Consider the following 18,608-nt stretch of genomic DNA (forward strand, 5'->3'; position numbering starts at 1 on the left):
CTTAGTCACTCTTCATAAGGATGTCTACTTTACATGCAAATACAGTCTTTCAAGAACTCCAGTACAACTTCAGGCACATAAAACATTTCTCAAATCAAGAATATAATCCAGAATATAAATCCAGAAACAGGCTTTATTTCTTAACATTACAGATTTATAGGAAATATTTACTTCCCCACAATAAACATCAGATTATTTGAACACATTTTGCATGTAAACATATAACGTTTTTTAGAAAAAGCATCCTATATACATACTGCATACATATACACAACTCTGTTGGTGGTGCATGTGCGACTACTTCTTGGAAGTGCTCCGGTCATGTTTTCTGATGATGTCGATGAGGTTGTTCTTGGTGACGATGGTGTCCTCCCCTTTCCTGCTCCTCTGCCTCTCTCTCCTCTGCTGCTCATGGAGGTGGGGGGAGTTCAGTAGCTGGGGAGGGAGCAGGGACCCTGTGGGCTTCACTCTGTTCACCACGTCCAAGAACAGACGCTTGTTGTTGTTGTTCACAAATGTGATGGCGGTTCCCCGGTAACCCAGCCTTCCCGCTCTTCCGACCTGAACGTGTACGTAAGCGAAACAGGACACAGCGCTGACAATGAGCCCTGCTGGACTTGATCAGCTACAGGGTATACTCTGGAAACGTCTGCATAACTACTGTACAATTTCTGATATTCTGCACTATGCAAGGAATAGCAATTTCAAGTAGTAAGAAAAGTTAATCTATTACATCGCCAGTATGTTCCAGATTAAGATGAAATCTCGTACCTGATGAACGTATTCATCCATGCTAGAAGGCATGTCAAAGTTCACCACCAGTTTGACGTTGACCAGGTCAAGCCCTCTGCCCAGAACCCCTGTGCTGACCACAACTTCATACTCCCCTTCAAGCAGACCCTAGATGGAAAAATAAGAAGTGCCTGCTCCACACTTAAGATCTACTACCCGTCCCTATGTGAGTTAAAGCATGCAGAGCAAAACAACTGTGTGGGACAAACACAACATGCAGAAATCCCAATGAGATTTACACAGGCCAATCCATCTCACACTTAGAAATGTAACATGATCCTTTACAGCAAAATCAGTAAAACAAGAATGTACCTGTCACTGTTTAAACCAACACACCGCTGAAAATGAGAGGGAAAAGGCGCTGGTCAAACACCCTGGAGGGACTCACCTTTAGTATCCTGTTCCGCGCGCACTGTGGCTTGTCAGAGTGAATGGCCACTGTGTTGAGAGCCATGACTTTCTGCACCGCCTCACACAGCAGGTCTGCACCCAGCTTGCAGTCCACAAACACCAGCACTGGCGGGTGGTACAGCTTCCTGTCCTGTTCAGCAATGAAACCACAAAGGCCGTGAGCAGTCAGCCACACATAAAAAATAAATACCCATTATATCTGTGTGTGTATATATATATATATATATATATATATATATATATATATATATACACATAGAACTGAAGATAAATTAGCATTAAACATATTTTTCTATCACTTCAATACATTACACAATAGTGCATTTCAAAAAATTTTAAACAGGGTCAACGTTACAGGATATTAGCATTATCACGTCTGAAACGGCTGGTTAGCTAACGTATGAAAGGATGGGCCGTGTGCAGTGGGTCCCTACAGGCGGAACTGTATCCTGTTCTCTGCTGTGTCCAATGTCAGAGGGTACGAGCTGTGACTCTGGCTCCTGGACCAGTGCCACTGTGGAGGATCCACCCATTTCCTTTGGGGATGGGGGGGGGGAGCAGAAATCTAAATATGGTCTGCTGTGCCTTCTCTGAGGCAGCAGAATTCCCCACCTTCTCCAGAGCGACAGCATATTACTATAAACAGAGCATGAGATAACACATCCTGCGGTAGCACTTCATCTATACATATAACTATGACATTACCATGAAATTCTCAAGGACAGTTGTATACTTTTTGCATTCTTTTTGCATGTGCAAGAATTTGGTTGCAAGTTCTCCAAATCTGAGACTATGTAGCCAAACCACAAGCAACCATGAAATTTCTGCAACTGGGTTATTTCTATCCTTACAAATGTACAGTATGCACCCAGTAAAAATAATGCCAAGAAACAACATCTGAACAGCTGTTTTTCTATGTCACGTTTTTGGAGATAAAAACAATGCTGGGTATGTTCCCTGTGTGTGTTTGAATGATCACTTGTTACCAGAAATATGACCAGAGTCATATAAATGTAATGTTTTTTCATACTGACATACTGCCCATAAGCCCATACACATACATCGTCCAATAAATTGTTTCTTACACACTTAAAGCGACACGCTACAAAAGAATGTAGTATTTACATTTAAAATCTCGAATAGTTTCTTTTTCTTCGAAGGTTCCTCCACCCACAGGACAATCTGCCGGACGTTGGAACAGGGCTGGTTCTTCTCCCCGATGGTGATCCGGACCGGGTCCTGGGTCAGCCGCGCGGCCAGCTGCTCCGTTCCCAACGGGATGGTGGCCGACGCTAACAGAGTCTGTCGGTCGTCTGGGACCTGCTCCAAGACGTCGAGCACTTGCTGCTGGAAGCCCATCTTTAGCATGGTGTCGGCCTGTGGGCACAAAGCAGCAGAGCGTGACGAGACTGAAGAACAAACGGGAACCAATATTCAGACCGTTCAACAAATCACAAACCTCATCCACCACCACAATCCTCACGCCATCCAGCTCTACCGCCTTCTGCTTCAGGATCTCAAGGAGTCGTCCTGGAGTGGCTATTATGATCTTAGAAAAGAACAGATAAGTTGTTTTGGGAAACGTCCCTGCCGTATTTGCATTACAGCGTTCTGGAAAATCGTTTCATTGTGATACACAAGAGCAGACACAGTCGTAACGGATGAACGAATCATCATTCACCAGGCAAAGTTTTACCAGCTTCGTTTCTTTTCACATGGGTGACATGGATATTTATTGAACTGGACATTAGCAGTCTCTGCGTAGGCTAACATTGTACAACATAGTGCATCTGGGTTGCCTGCCATCATCTATGCTGAATATTAAAAAGGGGGTAGCCATGCGATGCCCGCCTAACCCGGGCAGTGCCCGGCGCGTACCTTGATGTTCTGCTTGAGCCGGTGAAGCTGAGGGGGCAGGGGCATGCCGCCCACCAGCAGGGCGGTCCTCATGTTGGGCAGGCCCACCATCAGCTCCTTGGCCTGCCTCTCGATCTGGATCGCCAGCTCCCGCGTGGGCGTCAGGATGATGCCCGTCACACCGCTGGGCGGAGCCACCGGTCTCTGAGGGGAAACCAGCTCAGTACGATCAGTCAGCACTGTTTATCTGTGACATACTCTCTGTGGCACATAATGATGTCCTGTTAAGAACTACGCTCCCTTCACCTTTTGAGTTGCCACTTACTTGCCGGCTGATATTGTGCTACTTGGTTCCCTTATTCCAATACAGCACATGGATACACCACAGCTCAAATATGCTCAGGCATAGCAGACACTGTTTAATGCACAAACAGCATTAAATATTATTTTCTAGAGGTCAGCCTTCTTTCTTTAGTATGTTAAAGCGATTCTTCATTGTTGCACGGCTTGTTTTGCAAAAGCTTGGAATTTCAAAAGTGCAGCCAAATAGCATGATCCAAAATTCTGAATTAGAGGTACTTCATATCACACTCAGGGAAAGCTGCCAGCTGCAGTTTACCGACGCACAGAATGCTTTCCCAGCTGTGACGGCACAATGCTGAAGAACCTCATTTCAAAGTTTACCAACCTTTTTCATTCGGCTACTTCAACCTCAACAGAAATTTATGTTTCCAGCCTTGCATTATTCTCAGAGAGCAAATGGTAATTTATCAAAACACTTCCTCAAATCTCAATCTATAACTATAAAGCTCAGCATTTAAATGCACACGCCACTGTGCATTTACTGGGTGTGAGAGTCTAGGGGAGGACTTTTGATTGCCACAGAAAAATGAGTGGCATGAATCTGAGCCCTTGTTTCTGAACTGAAGCCTATGGCCCTATGGCAGATGAAAGCCTGCACATGCTGCAGGAGCAGCACAAGCCATTCCCGTCTCCCATTCGCTCAATTCTTTACCTCAAGAGCACGCAGCACCACTGGCAGCAGGAAGGCAACCGTTTTCCCTGAGCCCGTGTCCGCACTGGCGATCACGTCCCGGCCAGCCAATCCAACGGGGATCATCTGCATCTGGACAGGAGTAGGAGCCTCATAGCCCGCCTTCTTCAGGTTGGCACTGAGAACTGAGGGGAAGTTGCAGTGTTCAAACTCTATGATGGGTCTTCCCACATTCTGACCCTGCGTCACAATCCCCAACTCCTGCTTCACCCTCTGAACCTGTTCCTCGGTCAGACCCAAAATGAACTCATCCTCTCTGTAGGAATAGCCCTGCTCCTGCTCACCACTGGTACAAGCGTCCTCAGCACCAGGCGTTGCTGATAGCACCTCGCCACTCCCAGGGTGGTCCTTGCCCATCTGAGCTAAGTGAATGGCCTTGCATTCCAAGCTGCACACATCATTATCGGTGCTGTCACAAATATACTCTCCATATCGGCCACACATTACACATATGGGCTCCCCCGGTTCTGGCCATCTCTGACTCTTGCGAAGGGATTTCACGGGTTCTTCATCTTCGTCGTCCTCTGTCTCAGATTCTTTAAAGTCTCCTGAACTTCGGTCTGAACTGGTCTCCGTATGTAGGTGGTCAGAGACAGGCTCGCAGTGATCCTGATGCTGCTCTTCCTTCCCAGAGTCTGTGTGTGTCCAATCACAGTTCACTTCCCGCGATCTCGGGGAGCTTGCCTTTTCTTCGGAGTCTTCACTGGCATGTTCCGAGCTTACTTTACATTTCTTTACAAGCTGGTTAGGGTCCTCTGAGGGTCTCTTCACTTTAAGCGCTCTTGGCATAAACATTTTCAATCTAAAAAGCGTAAATAATAATTCACGATGTTATCGTTTCTAACACGCCGTGTTATCCTGATATACTTACTTTCGCCATTACAAACCGGTAATGTTAGATAACGTTTTGTTATCGACAGTTACAGGCAGCTATAGCTAACAGCGAACTCGACAGAGACTTGCTTGGTTTGAAATAAGAAAACTGCTTGGTGCGCTGAAAATATCACAAAGATCTCAAACTACTACAATTCTAATTCTAAACCCATAATATGCACCGCTCAACTACAATACTTGTTCGCTTGTGTTTTGAAGGCTGTCTCATGTTTATGACGTAATTGCAAGCTCCATTCTGGGAAATGAAGTTCACTGCCAGTTGTTTGGAGCTCATAAAAGTCCCCAGAAAGCTTGTAAATTAAGGTTCTTACTGGTTACTGAAGCTGTGAGACATTTTTAAAATATCTTAATTAAAATTTTGACAGTAGGCTTCATATTGAATAATGCATGTTAAATTCAGTGATTTAATTGCTTTAGTTATTATTCAGGATAAATTAGGCTACTGCTAACATATTTTTTCAAATTAGACCTGTTTCCAATGTATTCATGTTCATACTGTGCATCATCATAACTGTAACGAAATCAACGTTTTGGAATATAAAATCATCTGCCCTTTCGAGCTCGTTGAGAGTAACCAGGTTATTCCGTTGATAAAGCCTAACAACTCTGTCTCAATACTCAACAGAACAACGGTTATGACAACAAAAAAAACATTTGTCAAAAATGAACTCTCCAATTAAACCATTCTTATTGATTCCTTCACATTTCGTATCATATCGACATCGTATCGCATCGACAAAGCGTGATGCCTACGGAAAACAGCTTGTCGGTGCCTGGTCTGGGCGGATCGCGCAGGCGCAATGAAGGAAGCTCCTTAATCGAGTCAGTGCGGCAGGAAAACCGCAGACAGCAAGGGGAGGCGGATTGTATTGGAAAGGCAACTAAAAAAAATCTAGAGGCAGAACATGTGGAAATAACAAAGCAAACTCCGGTCCCTTACGAAAATATATCGCAGAAGATGGAAACTGTTTCTGACCGACAGTTAAGACGCACACGTTCCTCTCAAATATTAAAATCTCTTCAGCAATCCGAGGAGGGCAATGCCAGAGAATGGATGAAAATTACAAGGAGATAGGCTACAGTTTACTGGGCTTGCTCCTTGGACTGACTCGCTAAGCTTCCTCAACAAATGGAGTTATAATTTAAGAACAAATAGCGCTAGCCTTCACGTGGGCTTGTAACCAACGTATCGTGATCGGCTTGAGAACCGAATCATATATTTTAATAAGCAAAGTAAATTTGCTGCATTAAATTCCATTGGAGGGATGTCATCTGCAACCATTGCTTCATAGCCTAGTTCAATAGGTTTTCGAGGACTGGAATTTACTGTTCAACGCGTTAATATGGATGGTGTGGCAGGCTCGAAGGAGATCAAAAAGACTTTTATTGTTCCCGCTATAAAATCTTTTGATCATTATGATTTTACGAAAGCAAAAATCTGTTGTAGCCTGACATGGCTGATAGCCAAAGCCTTTGGGACAGGTAGGTGGCGTCTTTTCTTGGTTTTATTTTGCCATTCATAATAGAAAAAGCGGATTTATGTAATCTGTTATTGTTTATTTTCGATAGTTATTGTTTTTACTATTTTTGATAATGAAACTAAGAAACACGAAGTTTAAAATGATGGCAGAAAAAAAATACATTTTCAGATTTTTTTCACATACCACAGGCTTGATGGTAGGCTTCAGCGGTATTGGCTGTCCTTAGGTTTTTCACGTACAGATTGTTTATTGATAAGTTACTAATTTTCGGTTATTGCTGTTGCAACAACAGAAACGTACACAACCCCGGCGGTATTGAGGAGCACTACTAGAAATTATGGACCCTTAGATATCCGTTGCTGTTTCTTTCAATACGGGGTCAAGTTATTAAAAAAAAGAAAAAAGATGGAACAGCTCGTGAAGCATCCTAAGCTGTAGAATCATTGACGACTGACGTCATATTTTAATGGACAATATAGTAATATAGTGGTAATTTTGCCACAGCATTATTCGTAATAATAAATTATTTTAGTGTTACTATTATCAATCATATTTTCGCATGTAGTGAGGTAGCTTGCAACATGACTTTTTTCAGCTGTCTTCAGTAGTTAGGCTATCTGTAATGTTGGAAGTAATAAGAGTTTTGGGTAAAACGATGCATACATCATTGGATGCAAGTTCTGAGGATGGCACATAAAGCATTAGCAACGCTTATTTCCAACGTGGTCCTCGGTTTCCATACAAAAACATCAAATTTCATATGGAAGACAATAAAATCAATCAATTTCATAATTTAGAAAATTTACCAGTAAAAAAAAAAAAGACTCCTCAGAAAATAAACCAATGGTATACACGAGATCAACCAAATATGGCCGATCTCTCAAAAACCAGTATTGTCCCACTTGAGCAGACCTAATCAGATACTGACCTCCATAAGTAATGCTTGAAATGGTTTTTATACACCTCTCCACTCTGTCTCTAATTGATGTGCAAAGGACGGCTATTCCAGAGACAGATGTCAATGTGAAAAAAGTACATTCTTGCCGTAGGCCTACTGTTTACCGATGGGGTTTTTCAAGACATAATAATTACTCTTGTATCAGTTGTGCTGATTGTGCACCATCTCAGTGCGGGACCTCAGATGTTTTAATGGCCTTCTAATCCTTTTTGGTGCATGGCTAGTCCTAGGTTAGGCTACAGAGCAAGGTTTGACAATGCCACAGATGCTTTGAAAAAATAAGGTATATTTTTTGACCACATACTTATTTTATTTGTTGTGCTATAGTGTAGATTTCCACAGAAACTCACTTTTCTAGCTCCACAAGGTTCAGGCTAGTTATGGCCTGTCATGGTCACTTTCAGGCTGGCATTTTTTTTATTGCACTGCAATGAATGAAAACTTAATTCTTAATTTGGTTAACTGCAGATAATTACTATTTGAGAGCAGCATGAAGACCTTTCATCCATGAGTCATTGTGGTATGCACAAATGTTGCACTTCATCACTTAGGGTTTAGTAACTTGTGTGTAACAGTGACGTAAAGTTGTTTTGGGAGCTGTTAGTTTGAAATTTTGGTTAGTTCTTTCTTTGTTTGGATGGACACGTCACCAGCACATGAGCTCAACATCCGACAAAAAAAACACCAACCTGCTTTGCGTTAAAAGTGTAATGTTGTGTAGAAATGTGCAGTATCACAACTTTTCTAGCATGGTATTTTCTGTCATGTAGTTTCCAGTATCAGTGGCATAACTGGAGCTAATTGCATGCCATACAGATGCAAATAGCAATTCTAGTAGTTAGCACTTATGCTACATTTATATCTGGAGCCCGTTTAGCTTTAATGGGCATGGAAATCTGGAGTCTTGAATGCAAGGCTGTCAAAATGGCATTCCTCATAATTAAACTTGGAAAAAGCTGTAATCCTGCGGCATGATGTTCATACAGGTTTCCTTATGCAGTTTTTGTGTGTCATTTTATGTCTCAATGAACATTTTTGTGTTAATTACAATCCAGATGTTTGTTCAAATGGGAATAAGAACTCAGGTCACGTGTTGCACACTACACAACAGCAAGATGTGTGCTCTGTGTCCATCTGCCATTTTCCTGAGCACCAGGAGCAGCCTCTAACTAGAGTGAAACACACAACATAAACAGTAATCATGTCTGCTTACTGTACCCAATGGTTTTTTCAGCCCTGGGCCTTTACATTTTCAAGCGCTACATGAGTACCTGATCAAGCACAATATAGGACTAAATAGACCTCATTTTAAAGATGACCTAACATGTCTTCGTTGAGAGATGGAGAGCCTCCGTTTCTAAACATCGAGTGGACCAAAATTAGTTGTATTCTCTCTCTCGTTCTCTCTCAAGAAATAAAAATAACATTCAGGACAGCTTTGGCTGTGTACATATAAATGGGCAAGATACTTCATAGGTTGAAATTATTATATGTAGGCTACTGTACATGCAGTATTTTTATACTTTCTCAGTTTTTAAATGCTCTATGACTGCACATGAATTGTTGTTCATAAGATAAGATCATAAAATGTGATCTTTATGATGTTAAGAAAGCGAATGTTCTAAAGCAAATTTTTCAGATTTCAGCTTGCATGAACTGGAATAAATCCCCTTAAATATAGTCTGGTCTCTAGGGAGAGAAGCACTGCTTGGTTTCTAGATCATGACTGAACTCCACAATCAATCAGTGCCTTCAAACAGAGTAAAGGGGAAAAAAACAGTCTCAGATTTGAATGAAATGGATTCCTTAAATGACTCCCATCTTCACATGAGTTTCATATAGCATTGTTGTGATACTTCAGCGTAATGTTACTTCCTGTTTTGTTTTTCTTCTTGGGAACATTACTTCCTGAATGTTTTCTGCTTGGTGGCAGATTCCAAAATGCCATTCCTTCACAAAATAGCTGTTGATGTGCTTGTGGATAACATTTCTGTATGGTGTTCGCTCTTGTGAGCAGAGGGAAATCTTCCCTCGTCTGTTGAGATTTTCGGTGTACAATTGATGACGCCTCAAGCCATCTGTGTCTGATTCCTGCCCTCATTAAAATGTACGCTCGTCTGTTCTTCAGATTCTCAGCATCAATAAGATATGTTTGCTACAGCGGCTAGTTTTGCATTTTTGCTGTGTGTTTTCCTCGTACAGGATAGCGGGGTGTCTTTGAGCACAGGCAGGTATTATAAAGAGTGTTACGTTTGTAAATCCCTCCTCTGAGCCAGTGTCTCCTCTGAGTGCTTTAAAGTCTTTGTTTGTTTCACCTGGCACTGTGGTACCTTCCTCTCTTTCAGACCCAGCATGCTTTGCGGTGATAGGGGTTTCAGTCATTGTGCAGTTGGAGCACTCGCCTCCTCCATCCCCCAGTTTCCTCTGAGCTGATAGAGGAGGGGTTGCTCCCAGTGCAGCTGGTGCATGGGGAAAATGCGCTCGCAGTCAGTAGCTCCGAGAGAGTTAGGTGTGTGATGTGGCTCTCAAAGATGGATTTCAGATGCAAGAGCTGTGCAGACCCGGCTGTGTACGCAAGCAAACGGCCCAGCCGGTCCGTCTCAGCCGCCATTATCTGTCCTGGCCCACTGCAATCCCACCAGCTCCTGTGATGAACTCTTCCAGTTCTGTTCCCAAGCAACAATGTTGGAAAGAAAATATGTTGAGCCTCACAGTGCGAAAACCAGTCATTCAGTTGGTCTTTGTGTTTAAATGAAATCTGCTTGATGTGATGAGACTCTGTCGGTCGCTTTTGAGGTCAGGTGTAGTAATGAGAGGGAGATGGAACATGAGGGCGGGTGGGAGGCAGTGGCTTTTCCCTGCTGAAGAGTAGCAGAGGCTGAACCCGGGCCAGGGGCCTGTGACAAGCTGGAGAGAAGCATGGTTTTGGAGGGTTTGGACTGAAGAGTAACCTCTCTTTCTCCTTGTTGTGGGTCTGGAAGTATTTCAGATGGGCTTGGAAGCCTGGCCTCTGCCCAGCACAGCAGTGCACTTTAAGGATCCGATCCAGCAAGCTTCCCTAAAGGGAGCTGTGGGATAAGCCATGTTGTCAGTTATAAGAATTTCAGCCACCTTGCGTAAAAAACATTTTAAATGCTGCTGTGTTTTGGCTGTGAGTTTACATCAGGACAGTGTTAAGAAAAACTTAAGCCAACTAGTAGATATGCAAGTAGTAATAGACCTTTAAAAAAAATTGAATATGAAAGTAAATCTGCGCATGAAGTTTTTCAGCTCTTGTGCGATTCTTTGTAATTAGATTAAGCTTTCAGATTTAAATTAAGAAGTAGCTAGAACAGCCAGCTCCCTGTAGCTTAAGTGACAGTTTGGCTTCATGTCTGACTCTTTGGAGCTGGGTAATGCTACTTTTCACTGCAGTCGATACTCAAACTTAGATTTATTGATACTAGACATTATGCTGGGTGGTCTGAATATTTTGGACTTCGAACGGATGAGTCAGTCGGGAAGTGCACCCTGGGGGCTGCAGGGGTGGCGGGTTGTGCGTCTGGAAGCTGAGGCAGTGATTGGCTATTGAGAAAGTCTTACCTTGCATTTCTTTATCAGAGACCTTTTCATCACCAGGCTCTCTCAGCTCTGCATTTTTTAATGATGTAGCTCTGAATTATTGAGGCCCGTTGCTCACTAGCTGAAAAGACGCATGGGCACAGTGTTAAGCCACCCCTATCAGATGGAGAGCTGAGATGCTCCTGGTAAAAGGCATGTATTGTGGATTTATTGACTGGGTTTATCTTATAGTTTCCATGGCAACATGAAGTCTACCCCTTAGATGATCATGTTCTTGGATCAAGGTTGTTGTACCTTTGTCTTTGCACCGGAAATAAGATAGGCCTATTATCCAGCTGAAATGATTTCAGTGGATAATAATAATAATAATAATAATAATAATAATAATAATAATAATGCAAACACACAATATTTTATCTGCAGCATGTTGTTATATGGCTGTGAAGAAAAACTCCGCTGGTATCATCTCTGTCTTCAGGAATGATTGTGTCACATTGATTTGCGTATTCTGTGCAGCATTTCTTCAAGGCAAAGTGAAGTATTTATAGGTAGGAGTCTCCCACTTTAATTGCGAGAATAAATCTCTTGGTTTTTCACCAGCGCTGTAGTGCGCAGAAGCAAGAGCTCACCACGGACTCCTCTCTAGCATGTGGCATGATGACTGTGGCAGGATGTACTCCCATGCAAGTTCATTACCAGTTGAATGTTACTCCATGGGATCTGTGTTCTCAGTCATGGCATGATTCAGTCAGACAGGTAGGACATGTGCTCATAAAATATAGTCATATGTTATGTTAAAAAGAGCCAACTCATTATTCATGGTAAAAATGCATCACTGAAGTACCGGACAAGGTAGTGCAGAAGGTCAAATGCATCACAGCTGGCTTCTAGGTTGACAACCATGCAAGAATATTTAACTCTGTTTATTGTATCCTCATTTATCATCACCTTAATTTTGGGATGGTAGCCATTCATTTTGCATTAGTCTGAAAGGCTAGAGCCAAAAGTATTACAAGCCTAATCATTAATTTTGCACAAGTATAAAAATATCTTGTGCTGGGACTGTGGGTACTGTGGTGTACTGTGGTCCATCTTGGTATTACAAGAGACCAAAAAGACTTTAAAGCTGAAATATGTTTTTGGTAGCAGTTTGCCTCCAAAAATGTCTCAAAACTCAGTACTATCCCGAATTTGGCAGATGGTATAACATATTTAGTGTCCTGCTAAGTTTGTGATGGCCTCAAAAACGTACATAGATTGGGATACCGTAGAGGTGGGATACTATGAGACTAGTGGTGAATGTGGGTTTTGCTGAACTTGATTTGTCCCTTCTTTCCCCACAGACAGTGTCCCAGAGGAGCTGAAGGAGCCGTTCTACACAGACCAGTATGAGCAGGAGCACGTGAAGCCGCCGGTGGTGAACCTGCTCCTGTCGGCAGAGCTGTACTGCCGCGCGGGCAGCCTCATCCTGAAGAGCGACGCCGCCAAGCCGCTGCTGGGGCACGACGGCGTCATCCAGGCACTGGCGCAGAAGGGCCTGTACGTCACAGACCAGGAGCGGCTCGTCACCGAGAGGGACCTCTGCAAGAGACCCATTCAGATGGTGAGAGAACGCTGTAGGGATAATCTCTCTTTCTCACTCTTGAGGTCTCTCTCACTCTACCTCTGCCTCTCACTCTCCATCTCTCTTTCTCTCTCTCTCCGTCTCCTTCTCTCTCTCTCTCTCTCTCTCTCTCTCGCACACACACACACATGCACAGCCCTGTGGTAGACATGGGGAGTGTCATTGTGCTCTGTCTCAAAGACAAAAGGAGGCTTTGATTGCATGACTGCTTCTCTATTTAAAGGTCATTAGTAAATGCTATAACGTAGTGCTTCTCACGCTTCGATTGAATGGAAAGTGTAGCGCTGTCCTCGTCGTCCTTATTTGCGTTCAGCTTGACTTGTTTGTCCAAAAGTGCTGTGCTTCGGTTTAGTAATAGAAATAGCGCTTTACCTCACACTGTAACAGCCGTGCTGCAGTGTGGCTGCATCTTCAAATGCCATGGGCTTTGTTTCTCTCCAATATTGTTCTGGTATGATTTTCTGCACAACCGGTTCTACTCCCTGCAGTATTGAATAATGGGAGTCTTCATTCACTGCATTTACCCATTCCCCCCAATGAGCTAAACATCCTTGGCTAAATGGGCATTTTGACCTCAGGTTCAAGAAGAACAAGCCATGTAATAATACCACTAAATGACTGATTTTAAATTACCTGCTAAATAGTATGCTGTATGTAGTATATGCACTGGATATAGCAGGGATCAGCAACTCACGGTCCTCGAGGGCCGAGAACTGCTGGTTTTCCACCCTCCCTCTGCCTGGGAGTCAGGTGTGAAGACAGTCTGGCCAATCAATAGCACTAATTACCCGGGAGAAAAGAAAACCAGGGCTGGATTTGGATTTGAGACCCAGAGTTGATGATCCCTGGTATATAGTCTGTCTAATTGAGTGATTTAATTTGTGCTCATCAGTATGAATCATAATCATATTTGTAAGATTAGTGTTTTTACTGTTACTGCATAGATCTTGTAGGAGTGAAGCATTGTTTTTCTCACTTCAAAAGGGAATATTAATACCTGTGAGTATTTTCCCTGTCATGGGACTAAAGCGACACTTTTTGAAGCGTTCGCGAACTCTAAATGTCAGACTGTCTCTGAGCAGCGCTGCTTTGAGAGCGTCTGCTTCAGCAGCACAGCCCGCCTCGCGTGGACACTGTGCATTTCGTGCCTCCATATAATCAGCAGAAAAATAGAAACATGTCAGGGAATGGGTCCTCACGAACATGAGACGGAGACGATCCGAGCCTGGAGGGTTCCAGTCAAAACAGCATCAGACAGAGAGATCTTTTCATCTGTGAGGACATGTAGCGCCTTTTCATTTCTGTCATTATTCACCACGTAATTGGTTCCTTTTGTGCTTTCAGTCATGTGTTGAAGTTTTATACTAAGGCACAGGATGCTGGGATTTGTAGTCCCTTACCTCTCAGAACTGAGTCTTTATCACCCGCTTGAAGTAGGATTTGTTGGGCTGTGTGTAGCAATTTGTACACATCCAAAATACAAAAGAAATGATTTAAAATGTACAGGATACGTGGGAGGAGCTATCATTTTCAGTATATTGTAAAGTGTATATTATGCTTCTCCACACCCTTTTGTAAAAGAACTGAATTGAATGAGTCTTTTAGATGAAGGTGGCAGGTGGTCCCATAGCATTAGCACTGTTGTGAAGAGAAGGTTGCAGGTTTGGTTTTGCAAGTCGGGCACCGTCATAAGGTGCTTATCCAGAACTGGTGCAATGTCCAATAGTGTGTGGCGGATTTGTAAAACTGCGTGTTATATTGCTCACCATAAGCCGCGTTTCCACCAAAATTACCCGGAACTTTCGGTCCCAGGAACTACTTTACCAGGAACTAAAAGGTTCCTTCAGCCAATGGTTGTCTGCGTTTCCACCGGGGTCTAAAGTACCGCGAAGATTAGGCAAATTAGCCCATTGACGTTGTCGTCGGTCCATCTGTCATATGATTTCTTCTGTAACCCCATACTACCACCGAAGTAGCCTACATTATTTTCTAATAACCGGGACAGCCCGGAGGGGCTTATTCCACTTATATACAACGGGTTACCAACAATGACTATATATGGTTACTTTTGTATTTATTGATTTTCATATATCCTCTCAAACACATTCATTAACAGCAGAAAACATGCACACGTTGTAAACAATTTGCTGTTTTATTACTTTCTCGTCGTCAATTCCATATAGGCTAATCGCAAAATGACAAGAATAGAACGAAAACTCGGACTTGCGTGAAAATGTAAATTAGTAGTGGTACAGCCACCGTTTGCTTTCCTTCGAAGTTACTGCTAGCCGAGCAGCGAAGTGTGCCCTCCAGATGCGAACCATGCACCATAAATGAGTCCATAGTCTTCCTGGTCTTTTCGTGGAATTGAAAAATGGCAGTAAAATTTAGTAAAATTACGGCAGTCTGAAAAAGCTAAAGGGAAGATTACTAGAATTAACCTGTTATTTTACCCGGATAAAAAGTGCGGAAGGTGATTTCCAGTTTGCTTGTACTGTATCACCAATGTTAATTATTCAGAACTACCGCATACCTCACATAACTGTATCAAACGTTTTGAGTCAATTACAACGGGCTAACAAAGAAAATCCGGAAGAAAATATTCAGCAACCGAATGAATCCGTTTGAATGTTTTGGTAGCCTACGTAATATGCTATCCCAGCACGAATGCTTAGCATTTTATAAAACGAATACTAAAGCAAGAAAAGAACAGAAGAGCACACGTTATAATTCCAAGACGTTGACAGGCTATAACCAAAGTAGGCTACTGCGCCGCATAACATACAAGTTTGATTTGAAGTTATTATGAAAATAAATTGGTTTGCCGCTGCATATTTTCAAACATGGCGGGTAATGGCGGAAAATAAATACAACACAAATGCTACGAGTACTCGACCAATCAGAAATGTTCAGCGCTGCAAGCTCCACCCAAAAGGTTCCTGTACTTTCGGAAAGTACTACCCCCCGAGCAGGAACGTTTTGGGGGGTAAAACAAAGCCCCCAGAACTAAATTTAGACCCTAGTTCCTGCGGTGGAAACGCACTGAGTTCCTCAAAAGGTTCCTAGTTCCGGGGTATAGTTCCTGCGGTGGAAACGCGGCTATAGATGTGTTTGCCTGCCAGGAATATACACAAATATTATGAAATACCAAATGTTAATAGCATAAAAATGTATGTTTGAGAAGGTGATTCACATGCGCAAGGCCCTTAGTTCTTATTGCTAATCCAGATGTGGTCTCAAAGTGCTGATAATGAAGAGGTCAAATGGAAAGGTGGAATTCATTGAGGTGTTATCATTGTGTCATAAAAGTAATATGCGCTGATGGAATTATTCTAGACGTTTTCTTCTAATACGCTTCACTGGTAATAAGACTTATTGCTTTCGTATTCAGACCTGACATATTCAATTGCAGGAATGAGAATATAATCTCTTCCAAAGAAGAAAACTGACATGAGTATCTGTCATTTAGCTACTTTCCCCAGGATCAGCGTCCATGGCACGATAATTATTTCCCACTTTATGCAATCTTCATATTAACTTTGGTCATTTGTCTGTAATATTGCCATCTGCTATGAAGATACTAAACTGTATTATATATTATATTTTGTCAATATACTAATATAATTAAAATATTAGGCTTATATTGGTATATTCACAATATATTTTATAGGCTATAATGACAGATTTAATAAAAAATAATGATGTAAAACTTCAGGAAAGAAATCATTTTGCTCCAATATACTGTATCAGACTGGTTAATTTGTATTTTTATGGTAACATATATCTATTTTTGATTTTGAAATTTATCATAAACAGATGCTTGTCTTCGACCTAATTTTAACTACTAACACAGCAGTAGAAGAGGGCTAAGCATAAGACTCAGAAATCTCTGTTGGCTTATGAGGCAATGAAAATTCCCATCAGTACTCGTGAGTCTAATATTAGCTCGCTCCCATGGTGAGCGGCAATCATGCGAGCAGTACATGAATCAATAATACGTTTCGACCGCTCTCACCGATAACTGAATTGCTAATGCTACTGTTGTTGTAGCTTGTGGTGTAGTGGTTGGAATATCTGATTCTGGGTGTGATTCCCAGGTGGGACAGTCCTGTTGTACCTGAATACCATTGGGAATATCCAGGTATAGAAATGGGTCAAAGAGCGTGTAGCAGGGAATAGAGCACTGGATATACTCTCGAAATAAACAAGAATGAGTAAATGTGAGACGCTGCTGAAAAAAATGGATGTTCTACTTTTGTAACACGGAGGGCAACATATAGGCTACACTGATAGCAGCTGTAGGTGAGCCTTCCACCAGGGAAAGAGAACATAATTATCACACCAAGGATATATACAGAAAATAAACTTATCTTATTTCTTAATTGTTTTTCTGATTATTATCTACTTTTTGACATCACTTTTAAGAGTGATGGATATGTTCTCTTTCTGATTGCATGTACAGCGTTGTCCACTGTGGCATGCATGAGTTCATTTCTGTATGTTCACCTGATATTTGTTTACATTTTTTTAAAATGTGATTTCATGAAATCTCCAGACAAAATGAGAATAACGCTTTCATTTTCCTATCTAATGACATGGTAATGAAACACATCAAGCCTAACCTACCAAGAAGCCATGTTTAGTGTATTGTGTGTGTAATGAAACAGCTCTTAAATAAGAAGGATCAAGTTGAGGAGGACATTGCTGTACTAATTAAATTAAAATCCTTTAACAGAATGTGGTTGCACTGATGAAATGATGTCTGGGGAACTGCATCATCAATTATTTAAGAAGGAATGGTTTTCAAGGGAGAGTGTGAGCATGATTGATTTGGAGGATCCATAAACACACCACTCTCTTGTTATTGAAAAACACAACAAAGCTTTCACAGGAGAGACTGACAGAATTAAATTTGCACTAAATTTAGTACATAAATGTAAATTTTGTAGTGTGCGATGTTGTGCTTTGCTGTTGAATGCTTGTTTGGGTGCATTTGTGATAGATTGAGGTTCTGAAATAATGCTGAATTGCTCATCTAGGACTGTAGGACTGTATATATGGCTGACTCCAGTGAAAACAGCACAGCATCAGCACAGCATTGGCACAGTTAATGTCCATTTCCCTTCTGGCCTCTATTCTGGCCTGAAAACAACATGGAGGTGCAGGTCTGCATTGCAGTGATTTCCCAAAATGCTCATCTTCCTTCTTCAGTGGTCTCACATTTGAAGGAACACACTCCCATCTGCTCCTGCTGCCCACACGCGCACACACTCACATGTCCACACACACAGACACACACATACACACACACAGTACTGCTTCAGAACAGTGTACTGCGGAGCTAGGGCACAAGAGACCATCCTAATAAACTCTAAATCTAATGCAATTCAAGAAGAGTAATATTTAATAGGTTTCCGTGATTATTTTATACCATGGCTCTTATGACAGTCTCTTTGCTATTAATGTCATTAGTTTGTGTCATATAACTGTAATCAGGTGATCATATAAAAGTGCATGTGTGTGGTGCTGTTGATGGTCGGGGTACTGCTCATGTTGTAGTCTGCACCAGCAATGTACACACTGCTGTCTACATGAGGAGCAGTCTGCTTGAAAGCAACCATTCCTTCAATTACAGGAAGGAAAGAAGGAAGGATAGATGGAAGGATGGACAAAATTGTGATTTTGATGCTTGTGAGGCAACAATCGATAAAGCGAGTAAATACATTTTTAAACCAGGCAGGTGCGCAGAAAATCTCAGCATCCCAGTGGCAGGCATATGGGCCAGCAGATGACAGTCCTCTCTTACTGGCTCGGTACCCTCCTGCAAAAACGCTGCAGTGTTGCTCCGTGTCCAAATCAGGCCACGCCCATCGCTAATGTAATTGCTTCAGTCTAAGCAGTTTGTATGAAGTGAATGGGTGTTTTAGGTTGGAAGAATGGAATGTTACTACGTACGTAGCTATTATTGACTGCAAC

At 42.2% G+C, this 18,608-nt stretch overlaps 2 protein-coding genes across 5 annotated transcripts in view; one reads left to right on the forward strand and one right to left on the reverse strand.

Annotated features, from left to right (window-relative positions):
- Window positions 1-115: 115 nt before the first annotated feature.
- Window positions 116-5,229, reverse strand: ddx59 (DEAD (Asp-Glu-Ala-Asp) box polypeptide 59). The gene is made up of 7 exons (XM_035412160.1): window positions 4,076-5,229; window positions 3,082-3,264; window positions 2,663-2,752; window positions 2,329-2,580; window positions 1,181-1,333; window positions 772-900; window positions 116-561 (listed from the first exon to the last, which is right to left on the reverse strand). The coding sequence occupies exons 1-7, from the start codon at window positions 4,907-4,909 to the stop codon at window positions 298-300; spliced, it is 1,905 nt and encodes a 634-aa protein (XP_035268051.1). The 5' UTR covers window positions 4,910-5,229; the 3' UTR covers window positions 116-297.
- A 579-nt stretch (window positions 5,230-5,808) lies between these two features.
- Window positions 5,809-18,608, forward strand: part of camsap2a (calmodulin regulated spectrin-associated protein family, member 2a) — a 44,580-nt gene continuing 31,780 nt past the window's right edge. For all 4 annotated transcript variants that reach the window (XM_035414881.1, XM_035414883.1, XM_035414884.1 and 1 more), the window contains exons 1-2: window positions 5,809-6,490; window positions 12,352-12,611. In XM_035414881.1, the coding sequence (XP_035270772.1) occupies window positions 6,352-6,490; window positions 12,352-12,611 (399 nt within the window). In that variant the 5' untranslated portion in view covers window positions 5,809-6,351. The remainder of the gene's footprint in view (window positions 6,491-12,351; window positions 12,612-18,608) is intronic.

This window comes from Anguilla anguilla, chromosome 4, assembly GCF_013347855.1.
Source record: "Anguilla anguilla isolate fAngAng1 chromosome 4, fAngAng1.pri, whole genome shotgun sequence".
Taxonomy (NCBI): Eukaryota; Metazoa; Chordata; class Actinopteri; order Anguilliformes; family Anguillidae; genus Anguilla; species Anguilla anguilla.